This window comes from Cydia amplana, chromosome 4 (genome assembly GCF_948474715.1).
Source record: "Cydia amplana chromosome 4, ilCydAmpl1.1, whole genome shotgun sequence".
NCBI lineage: Eukaryota > Metazoa > Arthropoda > Insecta > Lepidoptera > Tortricidae > Cydia > Cydia amplana.
This window is the reverse complement of record NC_086072.1, coordinates 6,565,185-6,584,958: the sequence shown is the minus strand read 5'-3', so window position 1 is coordinate 6,584,958 and position 19,774 is coordinate 6,565,185. Positions and strand designations below refer to the sequence as shown.

The 19,774-nt window shown below is 36.5% G+C and overlaps 3 protein-coding genes across 5 annotated transcripts; 1 reads left to right on the top strand and 2 right to left on the bottom strand.

The window, feature by feature from the left end:
• Nucleotides 1-2,271: 2,271 nt before the first annotated feature.
• LOC134663138 (lipoyl amidotransferase LIPT1, mitochondrial) lies at nucleotides 2,272-12,474 on the bottom strand. 2 transcript variants are annotated; one of them, XM_063519480.1, is made up of 4 exons: nucleotides 11,932-12,474; nucleotides 11,113-11,220; nucleotides 5,499-5,712; nucleotides 2,272-2,711 (listed from the first exon to the last, which is right to left on the bottom strand). In XM_063519480.1, exons 1-4 carry the CDS (start codon nucleotides 12,469-12,471, stop codon nucleotides 2,323-2,325), a joined length of 1,251 nt encoding a protein of 416 aa, XP_063375550.1. In that variant the 5' UTR covers nucleotides 12,472-12,474; the 3' UTR covers nucleotides 2,272-2,322. The 2 variants fall into 2 exon arrangements, with proteins under 2 accessions (XP_063375550.1, XP_063375551.1); XM_063519481.1 differs by having other exon boundaries at nucleotides 5,499-5,700.
• A 148-nt stretch (nucleotides 12,475-12,622) lies between these two features.
• On the bottom strand, nucleotides 12,623-13,312 carry LOC134663141 (uncharacterized). 2 transcript variants are annotated; one of them, XM_063519485.1, is made up of 3 exons: nucleotides 13,220-13,312; nucleotides 12,966-13,129; nucleotides 12,623-12,788 (listed from the first exon to the last, which is right to left on the bottom strand). In XM_063519485.1, the coding sequence occupies exon 3, from the start codon at nucleotides 12,779-12,781 to the stop codon at nucleotides 12,629-12,631; it is 153 nt and encodes a 50-aa protein (XP_063375555.1). In that variant the 5' UTR covers nucleotides 12,782-12,788; nucleotides 12,966-13,129; nucleotides 13,220-13,312; the 3' UTR covers nucleotides 12,623-12,628. The 2 variants fall into 2 exon arrangements, with proteins under 2 accessions (XP_063375555.1, XP_063375554.1); XM_063519484.1 differs by lacking the exon at nucleotides 13,220-13,312 and having other exon boundaries at nucleotides 12,966-13,213.
• Nucleotides 13,313-15,088: 1,776 nt separating this feature from the next.
• Nucleotides 15,089-16,055, top strand: LOC134663140 (cytochrome b-c1 complex subunit 7-like). The gene is made up of 3 exons (XM_063519483.1): nucleotides 15,089-15,206; nucleotides 15,314-15,361; nucleotides 15,761-16,055. Exons 1-3 carry the CDS (start codon nucleotides 15,176-15,178, stop codon nucleotides 16,006-16,008), a joined length of 327 nt encoding a protein of 108 aa, XP_063375553.1. The 5' UTR covers nucleotides 15,089-15,175; the 3' UTR covers nucleotides 16,009-16,055.
• The last annotated feature ends 3,719 nt before the right edge of the window (nucleotides 16,056-19,774 follow it).

Genomic DNA, 19,774 nt, shown 5'->3' with positions numbered 1-19,774 from the left:
GCTAGAAAATTGCTTTTAAATCGAAAAAACCGCGTCCAAATCAGTTCATCGGTCGAAGAGATCCCTTAATGGAAAATAGGTTTATCTTATCTATTAGTTAGGCATTATCTATAGGTACGAATTAGGTATAAATGTAAATACCTACATCAATTTAGGTACTTACAGTCAAGTGTAAAAATATGGGTGCACACATTATACTCAAAAATATGTCCCATAGCTGTCAGGAGTGTCAGCGAATTGAGAACTATGGGACTTATTTTTAATATGCATCCATATTTTTTTTTACACTTTATTAAATTGTACCTACATACTTATGTTTACTCATATTAGGTAGGTCAAATTCAGGTGCCTATTATTTATCTTTACGGAAGCTATCTCTCCCGTTTATTCTAAAGTTAGAATACTTAGGATTAAAAGTTAGTAAGCAGGTATTAATTTAATCTAAAAATAAATATTTGTTTATACCCACTCACTTCAAAGTGTAAAAAAGATCTCTATCTGATCGCATTCAAATACTAAATCACAGCACTAAGCTTAAAGTTCAAAAACACGCGGCAAGGATCTGTTTACGTGGTTGTCATGACAACGCGTCACAATTCAATATGGCGCTCGAGCGCGCGCGTGCGGCCGAGTGCGAGCGCGGACTGGCGCGGGCGCAACCACCTCCAAAGCGAGAGGAGCTTCCAAGCCAGTTTTCATTGTGCGAGGACAACGCTTCCACTAATCCATCCATAGTCGCATAATGCGCGCACAGCCTGCGGCCATACCACCGCTAAAAGCTCCTTATTGCGCCTCTAAACGTAATCAATAACTTATTGTAGCGAGACAACCTTTAACCTGCCAACGTGCCAACGACTACCAAGTAGATAAACATACCGACCTTCGCTTCGAGGTGATAAAGAAAACAAATATATAATGTCATGTAATATATTTTACTATAATCCTGAGATACAGAACATTATTAAAAATAACAAACTAAATTAAAAATAACTAATATTACTTCCATTCCATACAAAAAAGTCCCTGTTTAGGGCAGATCTTACGGCAAAGTAATAAGGGTTATGAAACGACTTTCAGACTATAGGTAAGACATGTGTTAACATACATTAAAATCATGAAAACAATGTTAATAAGCACATTATAAAACATATGCTAAGTAACGTTAAATGTATCAATAAGTAGGAATACTTGGATTAATTGAGTTACGAAATAATAATTAAATTAAAACAAATGATATGATGCATTCTTGTCGCGGCGCGAAGTGCGTCTCGCGTTAAACATTAGACTAAACTATAACAACACGTATCGAACAAGCAGAAAAGAAATTAGAATACAAAATTCTGTTCAAAGGCAAAAGAAGAATAGAGGTTAGAAGAACATGCAGCCAAAAAATAAGAAGAGATTGATTGACACGAAAATTTAAGGCACATTTTAACTATACATAAAGTTAAACAACGAGACCAAGTTATATTATCTACATATTTGTACATTTACAATTATACTTACGATTATACACACTGTCTATACAATAAAAAATCGTAAATAAAAGATTACGTGTTAGAGCATTATCACGAGAAGATACACTTATTTTTCCACTTTGTAACCAAATAGTAGTTTATGCAACAGTGATATAATAAGGGTTCTTAAAATTCAAGGGTCGAAGTTACAAAACGAGACGTAGTCGAGTTTTGTAAAAAAAGACCCGAGAATTTTAAGAACCAATTATGAGCTGTTGCATACATTACTTTTTCTATGACAGCTGCAGCAAAAAAAAAAAAAAAAAAGTCGAGTTTTGTAAAAAAAGACCCGAGAATTTTAAGAACCAATTATGAGCTGTTGCATACATTACTTTTTCTATGACAGCTGAAGCAAAAAAAAAAAAAAAAAAAAAAAAAAAAAAAAAAAAAAAAAAAAAAAAAAAAAAAAAAAAGAGAGAGAGTTATTATTAAAAAAAGAGTTATTGTTAAAAAAAAAGAGTTATTATTAAAAAAAAAGAGTTATTATTAAAAAAAAAGAGTTATTATTTAAAAAAAATTGAGTTATTATTTCAAAAAAAAAAAAGAGTTATTATTGTAAATGAAAACATACCTGTTTCAATCAAGATGATCGGAACTTGTATCTTTAAAAAAAATAAAGCATTTGTATTATACTCATAAGATGACTGCTAGCAGTCATCTTATGAGCCTATAGACAAAGCATTCAAATGACATTGCTTTAGATATCACTGTCAGTCATTTAATTGACACATTTAAGTGCTGGAGTAGAAAAACGTACTTTTCCTCGTGAAAATGTCTAGTAAACCGGTACGATCGCGTTAATACATTATACGGTATTGACGACCTGATCAAAGCACTTGGCCACGAACTGTTCCCTGTCGTCAAGCTTGGCGCCCGAATCCCTGCGAGTGAGCATCGCGTCTTGGAGCGCCGTTAGGGCTTCGCTCGTGAACCGTTTCCCGATGAGATGAGTGATCACAGAGGCTTCGCCGTGGAACCCGGATTCTATGAGGCCAGGCGCGATGTTTAAGGTCACGTCACTAATGAGACCTTTCTCAACTTTCATGTTGATGGAGAGCTCCTGCGTCGCGGAGTATACTTTGGATGGTGCTAGCAGTTCTTCAGGTACTGGGAAGGTGCGGCTCACGGTGAACACGGGAGTGCGTCCGAAGCACCAGTCCCAACTTTGGAGCTCGTTCCTGATTTCCGAGAGACCTGTAACAACGCAATAATATCATTATTTTCAATGTAATAAGCAAAGTAAAACTATAGAGAAAAAAAATACATAGATTGCTCACTCCAAACATCAGTTTTAGTACCAAAAAGATTAGCATCGAGTAGCGGAACTATCAGTACTGCTACTTGACAATAGATGTAGCACCGACCGGAAAGTCTTATCTCAACAGCATAAAACTTTCCGGTCGGTGCTACATCTATTGTCAAGTAGCAGTACTGATAGTTCCGCTACTCGATGCTAGATGTAGACACTGAAATTAATAGTCTAACTGATGTATGGAGTGAGCACTCTTGTCTTACTATATTTCTCTATGGTAAAACCTAACTACCAGTGGCGTGGCGTTTCTATTTCAAGCATCGGCAAGACATTTCAGCACATTATTCTACAATCAACTAAAAAGTAGGTGCGTTAAATTAACTACGGATAGGTAGCCTTAGAGTATTTTTGATAGTATTAATACCACGCCACTGCTAACTACTATAAAACAGAAATTGTAGTCTACCTTTTGTGCCGTAGGCCAATATTTTTTTTTTTGATGGAAAAGAGCGAGTTTTACTATTGCGTATGTACAAGACATTAAAAAAAGTTAGTTTATATTTTTTTCTCATTATCTAAGCTACGAAAAGTAGCACAGATATAAATCATATCTTTGTATTTATGTCGCTTATCACAATTTTAAATATTTGAATTATTATTCAAGAGATAAATGTATTTACAGTGGTACCAATTAAGTATTATTTGCGTGTGATAACGTTGTTTACTTGAGCAGTCTACATGTGGTATCATAAATAACAATGGTGCAGTCATTTTTGCAATATAGGCACAGGCGAAATTGTACAGCTGCAGAATACCAGAACAATTATATGTGACGTTATATATGAAAAGGGACCTTATTGTCGATGGCGCTTACGCCATTATTAACGATGCTCCGAGATAACTACAATGCCGTGCGACGCTGTGCGGCGTAAGCGCCATCGACAATAAGGTCCCTTTTCATAGATAATGCCCCATATGTATAGATTAAGCCCCGTCTCCAAATCGCGCGGCAAGCTATCGAACGATTGGCCAATGTTCGATGGTTTGCCGCGCGATATGGAGACGGGGCTTTAGTGGTTTCACTTCATTGCTAAACATTTTTTTTTCTTTCGAAGGAAACATGTACAAAGAATTTATTATCAAAGGAAAATTGGAAAACTTCACCGTTTCTAACGAGATTATGATTCGCGGCCTTCGGTGGCGTAACGGGACCCATTATACAATGTCAATAAATGTATACCAGGATTGCCAGGTGCTTAACAGCGATGCTTAACAACAATCTAATTATAACATGTTTTCATTCACTAGGTACTGTGGGTCAGATGAATTCATTTAAATAGTGAATAAACCTACTAAAGACTTCCGTACGAACGATAAAAAAGGCAAATCCTTGAATCAAGTAGATAATTTAACTTGGTAAATAAATTCAGTGATCCAACTTTTGTTCGGTTACTATGCGGCTACAAATTTGTTTAAACAAGTGTGGGTCGCGACCCTCGAGTATCCAAGGCCCAGATAAAGGAAGACTTGTTGTGATGATCACGTTTCTCAACATTTGTCGAAGTTATTTGCGACAGGAATATTTGGTTGTTATTGTGGCAAAACTATTATCACATTCTTTTCTGGGCAGTCATGTATATACACAAGCCACTTCGATACTACCATTACTACTACTACTATTACTACTAGCGACATTATCTGTATAGTTCTAAAGTATCTGCCTCACTAATTGTTTTTTATTATACAAATACAAATAACTTTATTTTGCATGATATATGGTACAAATGATGGTCTGAAAATAGTATACATAAGTAGCACATATTTCACCAGCATCTGGCATGCAAAAAACTAAATTTACAACTAAAACTAAGTTTAAACATCCATAATAGTCAAGGCCTATATTATAATATGTCACCTACCTCGGTCAAAAGATGCCATGTATTCCTCTATGGAATAGAAAGCCTCTTGTACGAGCCATTCTTTTAATTTTGCTTTAAACATTTTCAAAGGCAACTGTTTAATGTTATTTTCTAGTCTATTATAGATTTTTATGCTCATACAAAAAGTGTTTCTACTATACAAACACACGCGGCTATATCTCTTTTTGATAAGCTATTCGAAAGAAAATTGGTAGATAATTTGACGCGTAGTCTCATCCTCTACTATTGCCACTGAATGTACGCAATGGCAACTAAATATTTGTGTTTAAACTTCCTTCGATACTACACCAAGTGATTAGTAGGTATCTAAGACATTCCGTATACCTAAAAGAAACCAAAGGACTTTGTTATTCTTCATCATGCTCTTTACAAAAAGCGACGACGGAATGCTAAAGGCTTCGTCACACGTCACACGCGCGTGAGCGTTTTATATGTAAAAGCGCCCCGCTCACGCCCCGCCCGTATAACGCGTCTGTGTGACGAAGCCTTTAGCCACTTATATCTGAAACACTGTGCAAAGCTTCTCTTAAGGGTGAAATCACATCTGTCAGCATCGAGCCGCATTTTATATATGAGAAATCGCTCATTAGTATGAAGATGCATACGCATGCGGAAAGCTGAAAGCATGCGTACGCATCTTCATACTAACGAGCGATTTCTCATATATAAAATGCGGCTCGATGCTGACAGATGTGATTTCACCCTAAAAAAACATGCTCAAACTATTTCAAATTAAACAATCCTTTCTCGCGCACTACTATTACCTAGATAATATGAAGATGGACTCACCTGGAAACCAGTCTTCCGAAGGATTGACGAACTGGAAGCCCCGCTGCTGCGAGATCAGGTTCTGCCCGCCATCGCCGAGGCTCAGCGCCGGGGTCCGCATGTACTCGTAGCCTAGCGCAGTCTGCAGCGCGTCCACCGTCACCCGGTTGTTCACCTCCGACAGGTTGGCCACGGGCGACGCAACGGAAGCGGTCGCGTTCGTCTGTATGCCATGCTAAATAGAATTATATGCCCTTAGACTATGTATTTGGGGGAGGAGTTGGTTAGTCAAGAAAAAGGATGGATAGTGTTTTACGATGAGATATACGGCAAGGTCTCCATATTCGCTACGTGCACGACTGGTGCTGCCCTCACTTTCTACGTTAAATCTTATGGATTAAAATTAGTTCAAGCGGCTGCCGCTAGTACTAATATCGGACATTCCATAAGATTACCTGTGTTTGTGACGATCAGCGCCACTTCCCCCTCCACCGACTTCGCACATTGCCAATAGTCTCCTAAATCACGATGTCATTTTATATGGAAAGAATTGAAATTTAAGTATTATGGATTACAAGTCCAAAAATTAGGTATTCTGGGACTTACTAGATTAGCAAGGCATAAATGAAACTTTAATAGATGGCGCTAGCAAAGTGCAATGCATTTTTATCAGTAGTTATAGATTTTTTTTTAGGTATATTGTTTGTGCTATATTATCTGAAGCATGTGACATAAATCTTTATTTTATTTTATCTTTATCATATCATGGTATATCAATTCATTATCATGAGTTTTTATACCCGTTCCAGATAATCACGATTAAACAATTTGTTAAGTATTAAGTATATTATTGAAAAATGAACATGGTAAAATTAGACTTTACTAAAGAAATATTAGACTTTACAAAAAATGAAAGTCTCGAAACTAAATTAGTCATTAGGAGTATATACCTACTATTGGATAGTGTTAAGTACTAAAGTTGCATAGAACAAACAATTGAAACCTATTTACATTCCTTTATACAGTCGCACGTGAATCATGCCTATGCGCAAGCTGACATTGTGACATTTCACATTACTGAATATGTAAAAACTCTGCAGCGCGCGGCAAAGAAAAACAATGCCACATGTTCAACTCTACATAGTAACAACACTAACAACTAACGTAACTACAAAGTTGATTATATAAGTCACTAGTAAATTAGGTGCCGATAGTTTTTTAATTATGAAAATACATAGGACATACAAACATTTCTTATAGCAGAGAATCAAGCTATTTATCTTATAATCTGGGGGCACGGTAGTGCCCCCGCCAAGTCGAGCAAAACAAAGAGGCACGGCCGTACCATCCTTTTCTCGAAGCGATTCAGGCAATTTTCGACGTCCTCTAATTTTGTGCTGGCTGAAGCTAGAACCCTAAATTTTCAGTAATATATAGGCCTTAACATGCTTAAGATATATTCTCAATAAAATAAATTAATTAAAAATTAAAAAACACGACTGCAGTTTAAAAGCGAACTGAAAAGCTAGAAATAATTTTTGTTATGTTAGGTACTCAACTTAATGAATGTAAAATAGAATATAAGTGTTCAGTCAGGGTCATAAAGAGCAATCGGAAAAGTTTAGGCTCATTTAGGATCGTGACTGTACCTGCATATTTTATTTCGATTGCAGTCGGGGACCTGTGAATGGGAAAATTTCAATATATCAAGGTCCCCGACTGCAATCGAAATAAAATATGCAGGTACAGTCACGATCCTAAATGAGCCTAAACTTTTCCGATTGCTCTTTATGACCCTGACTGAACACTTATATTCTATTTTACATTCATTAAGTTGAGTACCTAACATAACAAAAATTATTTCTAGCTTTTCAGTTCGCTTTTAAACTGCAGTCGTGTTTTTTAATTTTTAATTAATTTATTTTATTTTATATATTTTAGTGACAATAGTGACCATACAAACCAACCACATTTTTTTATGATTTAAGACAATTTAGTTTCTTCACGTTGATCTTTGATATGTTAGCATAAAACGTGCTTAAAAACCTAACTAGGTCTGACCCAAAAACCAGACGTATTGAAAAGTGATATATATATGGCTTAATATCTCTGCAACTACATAATTATTTCCTATTAGTTGGCTTTCGGCCTTCGCAATTAAGATACTAGGGGAAGCTGCAGAAAGCGTGCACCTTTCTTACGCTCCGGGCCTTCGGCCCTACGCGAAGTTCGGCCTTCGCAATTAAGATACTTGGGGAAGCTGCAAAAAGCGTGCATCTTTCTTACGCTCCAGGCCTTCAGCCCTACGCGAAGCTCGGCCTTCGGCCTTCGCAATTAAGGGACTTGGGGAAGCTGCAGAAAGCGTCCACCTTTCTGCGCGAAGTTCGGCATTCGACCTTCGCAATTAAAATACTTGGGGAAGCTGCAGAAAGCGTGCATCTTTCTTACGCTCCAGGCCTTCGGCCCTACGCGAAGCTCGGCCTTCGGCCTTCGCAATTAAGAAATTTGGGGAAGCTGCAGAAAGCGTGCACCTTTCTTACGCTCCGGGCCTTTGGCTCTACGCGAAGCTCGGCCTTCGACCTTCGCAATTAAGATACTTTGGGGAAGCTGCAGAAAGCGTGCAGCTTTCTTACGCTCCGGGCCTTCGGCCCTACGCGAAGCTCGGCCTTCGGCTTTCGTAATTAAGAAACTTGAGGAAGCTGCAGAGAGCGTGCACCTTTCTTACGCTCCGGGCCTTCGGCCCACGCGAAGCTCGGCCTTCGGCCTTCGCAATTAAGATACTTGGGGAACCTGCAGAAAGCGTGCACCTTTCTTACGCTCCGGGCCTTCGGCCCTACGCGAAGCTCGGCCTTCGACCTTCGCAAGTAAAAAACTTGGGGAAGCTGCAGAATGCGTGCACCATTCTTACGCTTCGGGCCTTCCGCCCTACGCAAAGCTCGGCCTTCGGCCTTCGCAATTAAGATACTTGGGGAAGCTAAAGAAAGCATGCACCTTTCTTACGCTCCAGGCCTTCGGCCCTACGCGAAGCTCGGCCTTCGGCCTTCGCAATTAAGATACTTGGAGAAGCTGTAGAAAGCGTGCACCTTTATTACGCTCCGGGCCTTCGGCTTTCGTAATTAAGAAACTTGAGGATGCTTCAGAGAGCGTGCACCTTTCTTACGGTCCGGGCCTTCGGCCCTACGCGAAGCTTGGCCTTCGGCCTTCGCAATTAAGCTACTCGGGGAAGCTTCAGAAAGCATGCACCTCTCTTACGCTCCGGGCCTTCGGCCCTACGCGAAGCTCGGCCTTCGACCTTCGCAATTAGGATACTTGGGGAAGTTACAGGAAGCACGCACCTGCCTTACGCTTCGGACCGTCGGCCCCATGCGGAGTTCGGCCTTCGGAATACTCGGGGAAGTTGCAGGAAGAGCCCATCTGTCTTAAGTTTAACTTATTACGTACTACGTACGGACACAGCTATACTACAGAATGAGAGATGAATATCATTATCTCATTCTAACAAATAGCTTTGTCCCTACTTACGTAAGTGAAACTTACAAGTGTATCTCGGGCTTTATATAAAAAATACGTATAAAAATATACGGTTATAATGACACTTTCACACTTTGTTCCGTCAAAGTCGTTGCAGAGTTGTATCTGAAGACGGACTCTACAATCTCAGACTCTCTACAAAGAACTTATTTACACTTTTCTATTCCCTTAGCGCAATTTAGAACATACTGGCTTGGTTTCAAAACAAGTAAAATATGATTAATATAATACCTATGTATAATATTTTTTTTTATGATCAGCGGTCAAACCACTTCCTTTTAATATTCCAACAATAGGATAATATTTGGTTTTATGAGATTAGCTTTTCTTAATATATTTTGTAAATTCGTACTTTCTTAAAATTGGACTTAAACCCTCATATTGTATATATATTATTGATCGTCTTTCAAAGCGCTTCATTTTGATACCCTACTCGATAGGTTTGCAAGATATTTTTTTCTTAAGGTTGCGTAATATGGCGTATTAAGTTCGCCACATTGATTTTGTAATGACGTCACATAGCCTATGTCACCCGGGATGACGTAAGGATTCTAATGATATATCATACATCTAAATCGGTTAAGGCATTCTGAAGTTATCGTGGAATAAAGAAACTCACATACATATATACATACAAACATGAACGCTGAAAACAATACACTCTTTTTTTTGGGCAGTCGTGTAAAAACATTCAATTTGAACTTGTAGTTTAAGAATTATTGTACGTCAAAGTTCCTTATTTTCGACACTGACACACTCACGATCATCATAATTCTAAGGTACTTCTAGCATACCCACAAGCTTCAAATTTTAAACATAAGTAGTTTTCAGCTTATCAAGCGATAGAAAACCTAAAAATATTGTAATATCAGTCACGTTTTAAAGATCTAAGAACTGCATAAATTTGTAATCCCATAAAAATATATGCTATTACAAAGTTACTGTTGCAGTTCCTACAAATAGTAGGTAATGAAATGAAATTTATTATTAATAACACATCGTTATAAGTCAGTATACAATAGTATTTAAGTATAAGTAGAAGTACATAGGTATCATAATTGCATATTCTTGCATATTATTATATTATATTCTATTGTTATATATTGTTATATATTAAGTAAAGGTACACTACGATGCACGATGTGAGTATGAATGAAGATGTGTTTACTTATGATATGTGTATACATAGTATGGGTATGAGTACCCGAAAAGAACGACTGCCTACAAAAACAGATGAGATCCCATCAAAAACATTACATGTAAAAAGGTGCAAGTTTCGCAACGCTTCTACTACAAAAAAGTTTTGAGACGTAATGTGAGACCAAGTCGGTTATTTTAATCAGTGCCAGGGGGTGTTAAAACCGTATCAATTAGATATCTTTAATTTGTAATACATAATGACTTGGCAATCGCACATACCGTACTCGTATATATAATGTGTGTGTAATGCTCAAACTGCAATTAGCGCTAGCGTTATGTTCAATTAGAATTATTTTTAATAGGTGACGATGATCCATATGTCATTATGCAGCCGTGCGATGGCCAAGTCATTATACGTATTACAAATTAAAGATATCTTATTGATACGGTTTTAACACCCCCTGGCACTGATTAAAATAACCGACTTGGTTTCACATTACATCTCAAAACTTTTTTGTAGTAGAAGCGTTGCGAGACTTGCACCTTTTTACATGTAATGTTTTTGATGGGATGTATATTTACTGTGAGTCAAATACATTGCCGGCACCAAGCTTGTTAGCATCTTATAAGAATGCAGAGGCAGGCACCTATTGAATTCATGCAAGTAGTTAAAACATTAAATGCTTTGCTCATAAAGTTTATTCTCCGAATTCATTCATTCGGAAACCCATTCGGAAACCAAAAAGGGGTTAGGAGTCAATTCTATTCTATATTAATATTCAGTGAAAGTCGATTTCAATTGCATGTTGAGTGCATAGTAACTGTTAAACTTTGTAAAATCAATAATAGTTAAAGGCTAGAATTAAAATTTACTAAGTCTACAAGGACAAGTTCTATTGTATTGAAGTAGTTCAATAACAAAGGTGAAATAAGTAAAGGTCCAGTCATGTGGACTTTGACTCACCTCCCGCTTGGCCAGGGCTTTGCTGAGATCAGACTTGTTGGCGTCAACTAGGAGAGTGCAGTGGTGGTACGCTGAGAGGCGGCCGAGCTTGGCAGCGGTTCCAGAAACCTAGGTTACTATTAAGGATTTTTTTGTGGATACATTTCAATTGGTATATTATCTATTAGTAATGTAAACTATGAAAGAAATAACTAGTGCCTATAGTTTTGAAAATATATGTCACTACTGAATATTTAGTTATATTAAGTTTAATGTATTTTAATATTTTTATGTGATTCCTACTTCCATTATCTATATTTTTTCGTTATGGCTTTGTTGATTTAAAATGTTGTAAGTAGGTGTAGATTTTGCATGCCAGCTACTGGTGAAATATGTGCTTCACTTATAACTGTTGACCATCTATTGTACCATGTTTTAAGCAAAATAAATGATTTATGATTTATGATTTAATTTGTCATTGTCATCCAAAAACAGAGCATGGGTGTAAACTGCAAAGTTTCAGAATAAATCCCAGATTCTAGAAATTTTCGGATTATAGATATTGTTAATATAAAATATATTAAATTTTGTAATGATAAACATTGATACTAAACCTCTCTAAATGTTAATAACAATACAGTAACAGAAGGAAAAGACAGTTATAATTCCACATTAAAGTTGGAAACAAAGGATGCAGCTATGTCAATATACATAATATGGTATACTACTACATTATATTGTTTTAGTAATTAATAGCCACAGTATTTAATTAATAACAACCTTATGCGGTGGGCTAAATAAGCCTTAAAATGGTAGAAAGTGGTTATTTAAAAAGGATACTTTGTATTTATCTCTGACAATGATGTCTTGGCGCTCGTTGATGACGGAGTTGACTCCAAAGCCTCTGTAGAGAGCTCTCTTGATGAGCTCCAAGTTGTACTTCCTGTCATATCTCTCACGGGGAGTGAAGAATGTGACATTGAGGTTGCCACGGTCATGGTAGACAGTACCGCCACCACTGTTGCGGCGAGCCAGGGCTATCTCTTTGTCAGCCAGCAGGGGCACATTAGCTTCCAGCCAAGGATTCTGGTGCCTTCCGACCACAACGCAGGGCTCATTCCTCCATACCATCATCACGTGGTGCTTGGAGAAGTCCATGTTACGGTACATCCAGTCTTCTAAAGCCAGGTTAGTGTAGATGTCAGTGGACTGAGACATGAATACAGACTTTGTGACCTCCCTCTCAGCGGGAAGCTCCCTTTCCTTCTTAGCAGCCAGGGTCTTGCTGGCAGTCACCAGGCTGCGGGAGCTAGTCCTGCGGGTGATGCCGATCACCACACAGGCGCTGCCGGCCATCTTTTTCATCATTGCTTGGGCCATTTTAGTGCTTTATAAATTTTATTTTCAACAGTTCACAAATAGACACTTTTTTGTATGAAAAGATAAGAACAGTTTATAAGCTTAGATTTACCTTAATGGTAGTAATAGTCCTAATTATATCACTAAAATTTGTGTTCAAAAATTCTGGTGGAACACTCTAGTGTTGAGCACAAGGAGCATCGGCAGCAGACGCTGAGAGGGCGATGAGGTACTCGTGGAGGGCGATGGTCTGATGCAGCCACTTCCAAGTCTGGTGCAGGGTGCTAATTCGAAAACGAATTCCCAGACAATCCCGACAGTCACTTGGCATTCCTCCTCTTGGATGCAGGATGAAAGAAAAAAGTACTAGGTTAGTTTATAAGTACAACTTAACACTCGCGAAGAGAACAATAACAATGGTAGTATGTACTCGTTACAAGCGGACAACTGTTCAAACAAAATGCGTATCAGCGAACTGAACGAGACCGCGCGACGATACAGAATGAATTTGTTACCTTCCGTCGTCTCATTTTATTCATCGTGATAAGCCGGCCGAGGAACTATGAGGTCGGGCGAGGGCATTCGAAGTTCACGCCAAGACGGCAAACAACCTGATAAGAGGCACGAAGGAACCACGCGTAACCAATTCTTATCGTGTTAGCTTCGAAAGAAGATCGGCCTGATAACAGGATAACGTCATTACAATGTTATGTACTTTGTGAAGCTAATGATAATTACATATCAACCACATATTGCATTACATCTTTACCTCGTTGAAAATATAAATTAGATTACAAAACACAGCCTAATTTCAAGATTTTTCTTAATTTTCAATTTTATTGGCTAGGGATGTCATCGTGTCCATATCGTGTCACGTCAAAAAGCTATCGACAAAATTGTCAAGAAAGACATCGATAGAAGGATAGAAGTACCTAGCAGGAATAAGTGTTTGGCAAAAAGCAATAAAAGAATGCAAAAAGTTCATTTTTGGTACAAGATTTTATTGGTGACTATACTTTTCTTACGACAGACAACTAATACTCATCGAGACAATTCTAAAAACCCCTAACATAATTAGGTTGCGTTGTTTCATCACAGAGTTCCTATGGCCACCTCCTGTCTCCATCATTAGATCAACTCGATGGTACCATAATATTGCATTGTCACCCAACTTACATGTGTATGCAAAATTTCAGCTCAATCCGAAACCGGGAAGTGGATCAGATTTAACTTGCAAGATTTGATTACAGACCGACAGACAGACAACGGGACAGGTGAAACTAAATAAAAGCTTGTAAAAAGAAAACTTAACTTCATAGTTATTGTTAATAAAAATGCAGGAATGCTAACAAGTATAAAATAAAAGAGATATACTTGATCAACCAGAACTTCACAGTAGAAAAAGGCGCGAAATTCAAATTTTCTATGAGACGATATCCCTTCGCGCCTACATTTTTCAAATTTTCCGCCTTTTTCTACTGTCAAGATCTGCTTGACCAGCTATACTTAGCTATCCCATCTTAATCAAAATTAACCTATTCATATTTGCGGAAATTCTGTCCTACAGCCGTAACAAAGAGTGAAGTGCGAAGTTTTAAATCAGCCTTTCCAAACGGTGATAAAGAGCCAATGATATTATATAACCATAGATAGGTTATACTTATACTTGAGGAGCACAAAAAATACTTCCATATTTATTTCTGTGCCTACGAAGAAATCTGTTATTTTTGATTAATTTTCTCATTCCATCCATCTTTGTCACACTCGTTGTTAAACATAAGGTCGTCTCTTTCTCTTTCGGTGTGCGGGAGCTTGTTAGTACGTGCACATTTCTCGCTTGTCCAGCCGCGACTAAAGGCAACTTGTCCAATTTGTCACAAGGAAAGCGCTTCAATTTTGGAACGCATTAACCTATCTTGAGTTATAAATCATTGTACCTACTTATATACATAGAAAACACCCATGACTCAGGAACAAATATTTGTGTTCATTTCATCACACAAATAAATGCAGGGATTCGGTATCAGTTTCCCAGGCTCACTCCCCACTAGGCCAGACCGGATATATTACGGGCATTTTTCTCTTTTACTCCAATTATGGCGTAATTAGAGTGACAGAGAAAGATACCTGCAATTTGCGAACTTTGGTGTTTGCGGTAGGCCTCCAGACCCCTCAGTTATCGGGTTTTTTTATCCCATAACCCAGTAATTAGTTAATCGCTTTAAACTTCATAATTTCATAGAAGTCTGACTTTTAAAATAACAATTGCACTGCGTGTCCTATAAATATCGTTGCAATTTTATCTTGGTCTGACTAACCCCATTTACTCGATAATTATTATACACATCCCTAGGCCCAGTTGTAGTGATAAGAGTATTTTTCTATTTGTATTGAAAAAAACTAAGACAAACTTGGTCCAATCGAACCTAATAAAATATTTTTTTATTATTTATATCAAAAAGTAGAATAATATGTCATGCATAGTTCTATGGGACATACAATCAAGTATATAGTGCATAATATATGAGAAGCGCAATAGACAAATTAAACAAGAAACCATACCAAACGGTTAATCGGTGCAAGCATGATTTGGACCATTTATTTCTTGTTATCTCTTATGAAAATACACCTCTCACATGTTGACTTTGACATTTGAGTAGAAGAAAAATCTAAATTTGGTTATTGACCACTAAATTACAACTTTTCTGTTGTAAATTTAGCAAAAATGGCACTCCGAGCTACTGCAGTTCGTTTAAGTAAGAAATATATTGATGTTTTATTTAAAAGTTTCAAGTTACAACACTCGTATATTCGTTGTCTCTATAGTATTTTCTTGTTATATAACGCAAATTATTTTTTCCAGGCAGCATGAAACAATGGGCTTATAATTTGTCAGGATTTAACAAATATGGTAAGTTACATTCAAATCAGTTTACTTACAAATTTTTGGATATAACCAATGTGATTTAAAATACCTCAGCAGATACTAAAATGTCAACAGTGCACAGATCAATACCCTATCTACATGGTTTAACATTGATATAAGGAAAAACATTACCTTTCCCCCTTGTCAGTTGAGTAAGGAAATAGTACAGCTCAGACCCATAGAATAGAAAGTGTTTAAGAGTGACACAAACCTAGCCGATGACATATAATTGAAGTAACACTCATTTTAAACATCACTGTGTAACATGAATCCCACAACCAACTGACCCACCCTCTATCCCTTAATTCGTTTGTTTATTAATACACACCCACTATCTTGTTTCACATCTAACAGGTATTTGATTATACATATTTCAATCTGCAGGCCTAATGCGCGACGACTGCTTGTATGAAAACCAAGACGTGCAGGAGGCCCTGCGCCGCATCCCCGCACACGTGGTCGACGAGCGCAACTTCCGCATCATCCGCGCCATGCAGCTCTCCCTTCAGAAGACCATCCTGCCCAAGGAGGAGTGGACCAAGCTCGAGGAGGATGTGCTGTACCTCAGCCCCGTCGTCAAGCAGGTCGAGAAGGAACGCAAGGAGAGGGAGGCGTGGGAAGCCAACTATTAGATGTTTGTTGTTTAATAAATTAATTTAAATAAAATTAGGTAATTATATGAGTTTCATTTACATCTGGTTTACTTTACGGAAATCATATTTTTGACTTGTAAGCAGGAAAATATGTATGAAGATTGAAGACTATGTAGCCTGAAATATGACAGCTGAAGTAGATGGCGATGCATTGCGGTCGACCCAGGATGCGTGACGCCTGGATCCTGGCCCGATCACAACACAATATTGTGATTTGATGATTGCACAAATTCATCATTTTTTAGGTCCTATTTAATGCCACCAATTACATTAATTTGTGAGATGTGATGTGTACACGCACCACACTAACACTAGTGTGGTGCGATCGGGTCAGGATCATCGTATCCCTGTCCGACCAACAATAGTACCGCGAAATCTTGAAAAGTATACGGCACAAATTCATGGGATTGGTGGCACTATGTCGCACCTAAAAAAAATTTATTTATGCAATCATCAAATCTCATTGTGTCGCGGTCAGGCTCATGCGCCTATGGCCGCTGGTCAGTTTGGAATAAAAAATAGTTTAGGTAAAATTGTTTTATTACTATAAATATTTTACACAAATAAAAATAAAGGATGGAGAATAGTATGGCAAAAGATGAGCTTATACTTATGGCCTTTAGTTATAAGACTGAAATTATAATTAACGTATATGGTCCCTCTGAAACAATAATTTCATAATGTATCTAAATAACAAGACAAATTGACAACAATAATAATCACTCTTACACATCATAACTTCCAATTAGACAAGTAATTAATCATAGGAATTCCTGACTTATATTGCAACTAATGCATTTTTTTTACATTTTTTATTTCCAGTTTTTTCATGCGTAATATATCTATAAGAGGTACCAAGTGCCAAAGTACAAATCGATAAGGATAAATCCGTACACGGCGGGAAGAAGTTGATAACTCGCGGGAAAAAATGGAAGAAATTTGAACCTTATGCAATTTAATTTTAACTTCAAATTTCTTCAATAAAATATCTCGAGTTATCAACTTCTTCCCGCCGTGTACCGAAATATTTGTCTTATTCCCCGTATAGTACCTATTATACCTATACATCATACCTTAGATATCAAATTAGGTTTCGAGAGAAAAAAAGAGCTGTTCCCAGTTTTGACCACTTCCACACCGTGGTAAAATTAATGTTGACCGAATACCATATAATAAATAACCATAAAAATGCATTTTTGAAAAACTGTAAAAATGTGTTTACAAATATAAACAAATAAGGTAAACGTACTAGTGCTCGACATGCTAATGCCCAATAGATGAAACTCTACCGTCACCTCTAAATATTGACAATGACTTAAGTTTCAAGATGACATGTACTGGTACCGCGTCGAGCACCAGTACGTTTACCTTAGTAGATATTAACCCTCGTATGTATAAGCACTGATCAGTTTGAACGAATTCAAACCTATTGTATTAAACAATGGATTTAAATTCGTTGAAAAACTGATCTGTGCTTAGTCATACGAAGGGTTAATACATTTAAATATTAGTATATTTTTCTAAACATTAAACAGAACAAAGAAAACGTAAAAACATGCAAATTAAGTATACAATTACTATGAAGTAGAAACATGCAATGTAATGCTGAAGTTATAGGTAGTCTATTTTTTTTATTCGGTAGACTAAAATGACATTTCATAGTATGAACATCATGTGTCATTTCATACTATGAAATGTCATTTTAGTCTACCGAATAAAAAAATAGACTTTAGGTATACAACATTTCACAATCTCATGGTGTAACAAAATGATAATGGTGGATTTTTACTTGTTCAAAATGCCTTAAAATTGGTCCAAACAGAATTATTTATAAAAAAGTATTTTAGACACTTACAAATTTCAATACAAACGTCAAATATTAGTTTATTTATAAAATGCGTTATATTCAATTTACTAACTGTAACTATTTAATAAGTTAAGACGCATTGAAATGTTCATAAAATAAAATGTCATAATTCATATAGAACCTGCCTTATGAAGTTTAATTAAATTTTGCCGAATATATACGTTCGGCCAATATAACATATATTATTGCCATTACAAATATAAATCATTAACTTCTTTAGAAAATCTGTTTTTTTAAACAAATTTGGTAGGTAGGATATGGCAAATAAAAATCTGTCAATTACATCATAGGGGTATTGGGCCGTCGATGATGATCATACAAAGGCTAGGTACATTTAGGTACAAGAACTGCTGCCTACAAAATAGAATTTTACATTGTATAATTAGGCAAATAATTTAGTCCATAAAAGAGATCATTTAATTATCTATGGTATACTTTATTAATATAAACAGTTAAATATGTGAAATTTTAGTGTAGATGGACAAAACACTACTATAGGGCCGTCTTAGGAAACCACGGGCGAAAATACATATAGGTAGTTTAGATTAGTTCGAGTTATACATAGTGTTAATAGTTAGTGTAAAGACATAAGTTATATTATTTAACTATTATTTCCCCTGTTTTACCATGATTAATAGAGATACATATTTACGACTAGTTAATATTCGATGTAAAACAAACACACCCTATACAAATTATATTAATAAGTAAATACAATATTATTATAGTACAAAATAATTGTTTGCTTACAGACTAAACGTATTGAGCCTGTATAAAGCCTACAATATAATATATATTGTAAATAATGGCAAATATATGGCATAACCATCATAATTCCATCAAAAGTATAGCATTCGCTATGGATTTTGGATACATTTTTATTCATATATCTATTACATTTGAATATGTTGATATTCAAGGAATATTAAATTATATTTTATGTATAAAATTAGGAAAACATAGAGGGCCGAATCAAATGTATAATAATTCATAATACCTATAAACGACATCGTATAAGCTTACCCAGAATATTCCTCTAAATATACCATTTTACTATACGATAGAGAGACAAAAAAAAAATAACTAAATTACGTATAATTAATTATACTAGCTCCGAAAGTTTGACTGTACATTACCTAATTAATGGATTTTTTTAAAATATATATTTACACATATGTTTAAAGATTGGATTGGCAACAAATTTATTCAATTACAATGTGATCTTTGGAGAACGATTTGTTCGAGCTTAACGTACAATTATTTCTAATGGCCTTTACCTGGCGAGTTTTATCGAATCAACTTTAAGGGCTTTATCGCACTAGTGATTCACGAGCGAGTTGAAAGCGAGGCGAGCGCGCAATGAGTGCGAGTACTCGCTCGCAAATCGCTAGTGTGATAGGGTCCTAATGCTTTCATAATGCGGTTAAATGAGTTTTATACGATAATCCCTTTTTAATTCCTACGTACATATTACATACACTAAATGTACACACACTCCTCACTTTATTCTATTCAAGTCGGTGCAAAGTTATCTTAGACGGACTCTATTGTACAGTAAGTATACATATACAGTTGTAGGCCTAAATTAGAAAATATACAGATTTTTAAAAACTACCGAGTGGTTGAAAAGCCAAGCATAACCCCCCCTACTCATACAGCGCGAGTCACGCGCGAACATACAAAATTACATAATTTTATATTATAATGAACAAAGGCTCTAAAACCTCCAAAGCTGCCTGTGAAAAGTGCGGCGCACTATACTTCGTTTTTTTAGCATTAGAAAGAACTTCGCAGAAGTAAGCTTGTGGTTCCAAATCGGCACTTTTTACGGTAAAATTTTGAAGTAAATTATATGCTACATTAGATAATTCCATTATT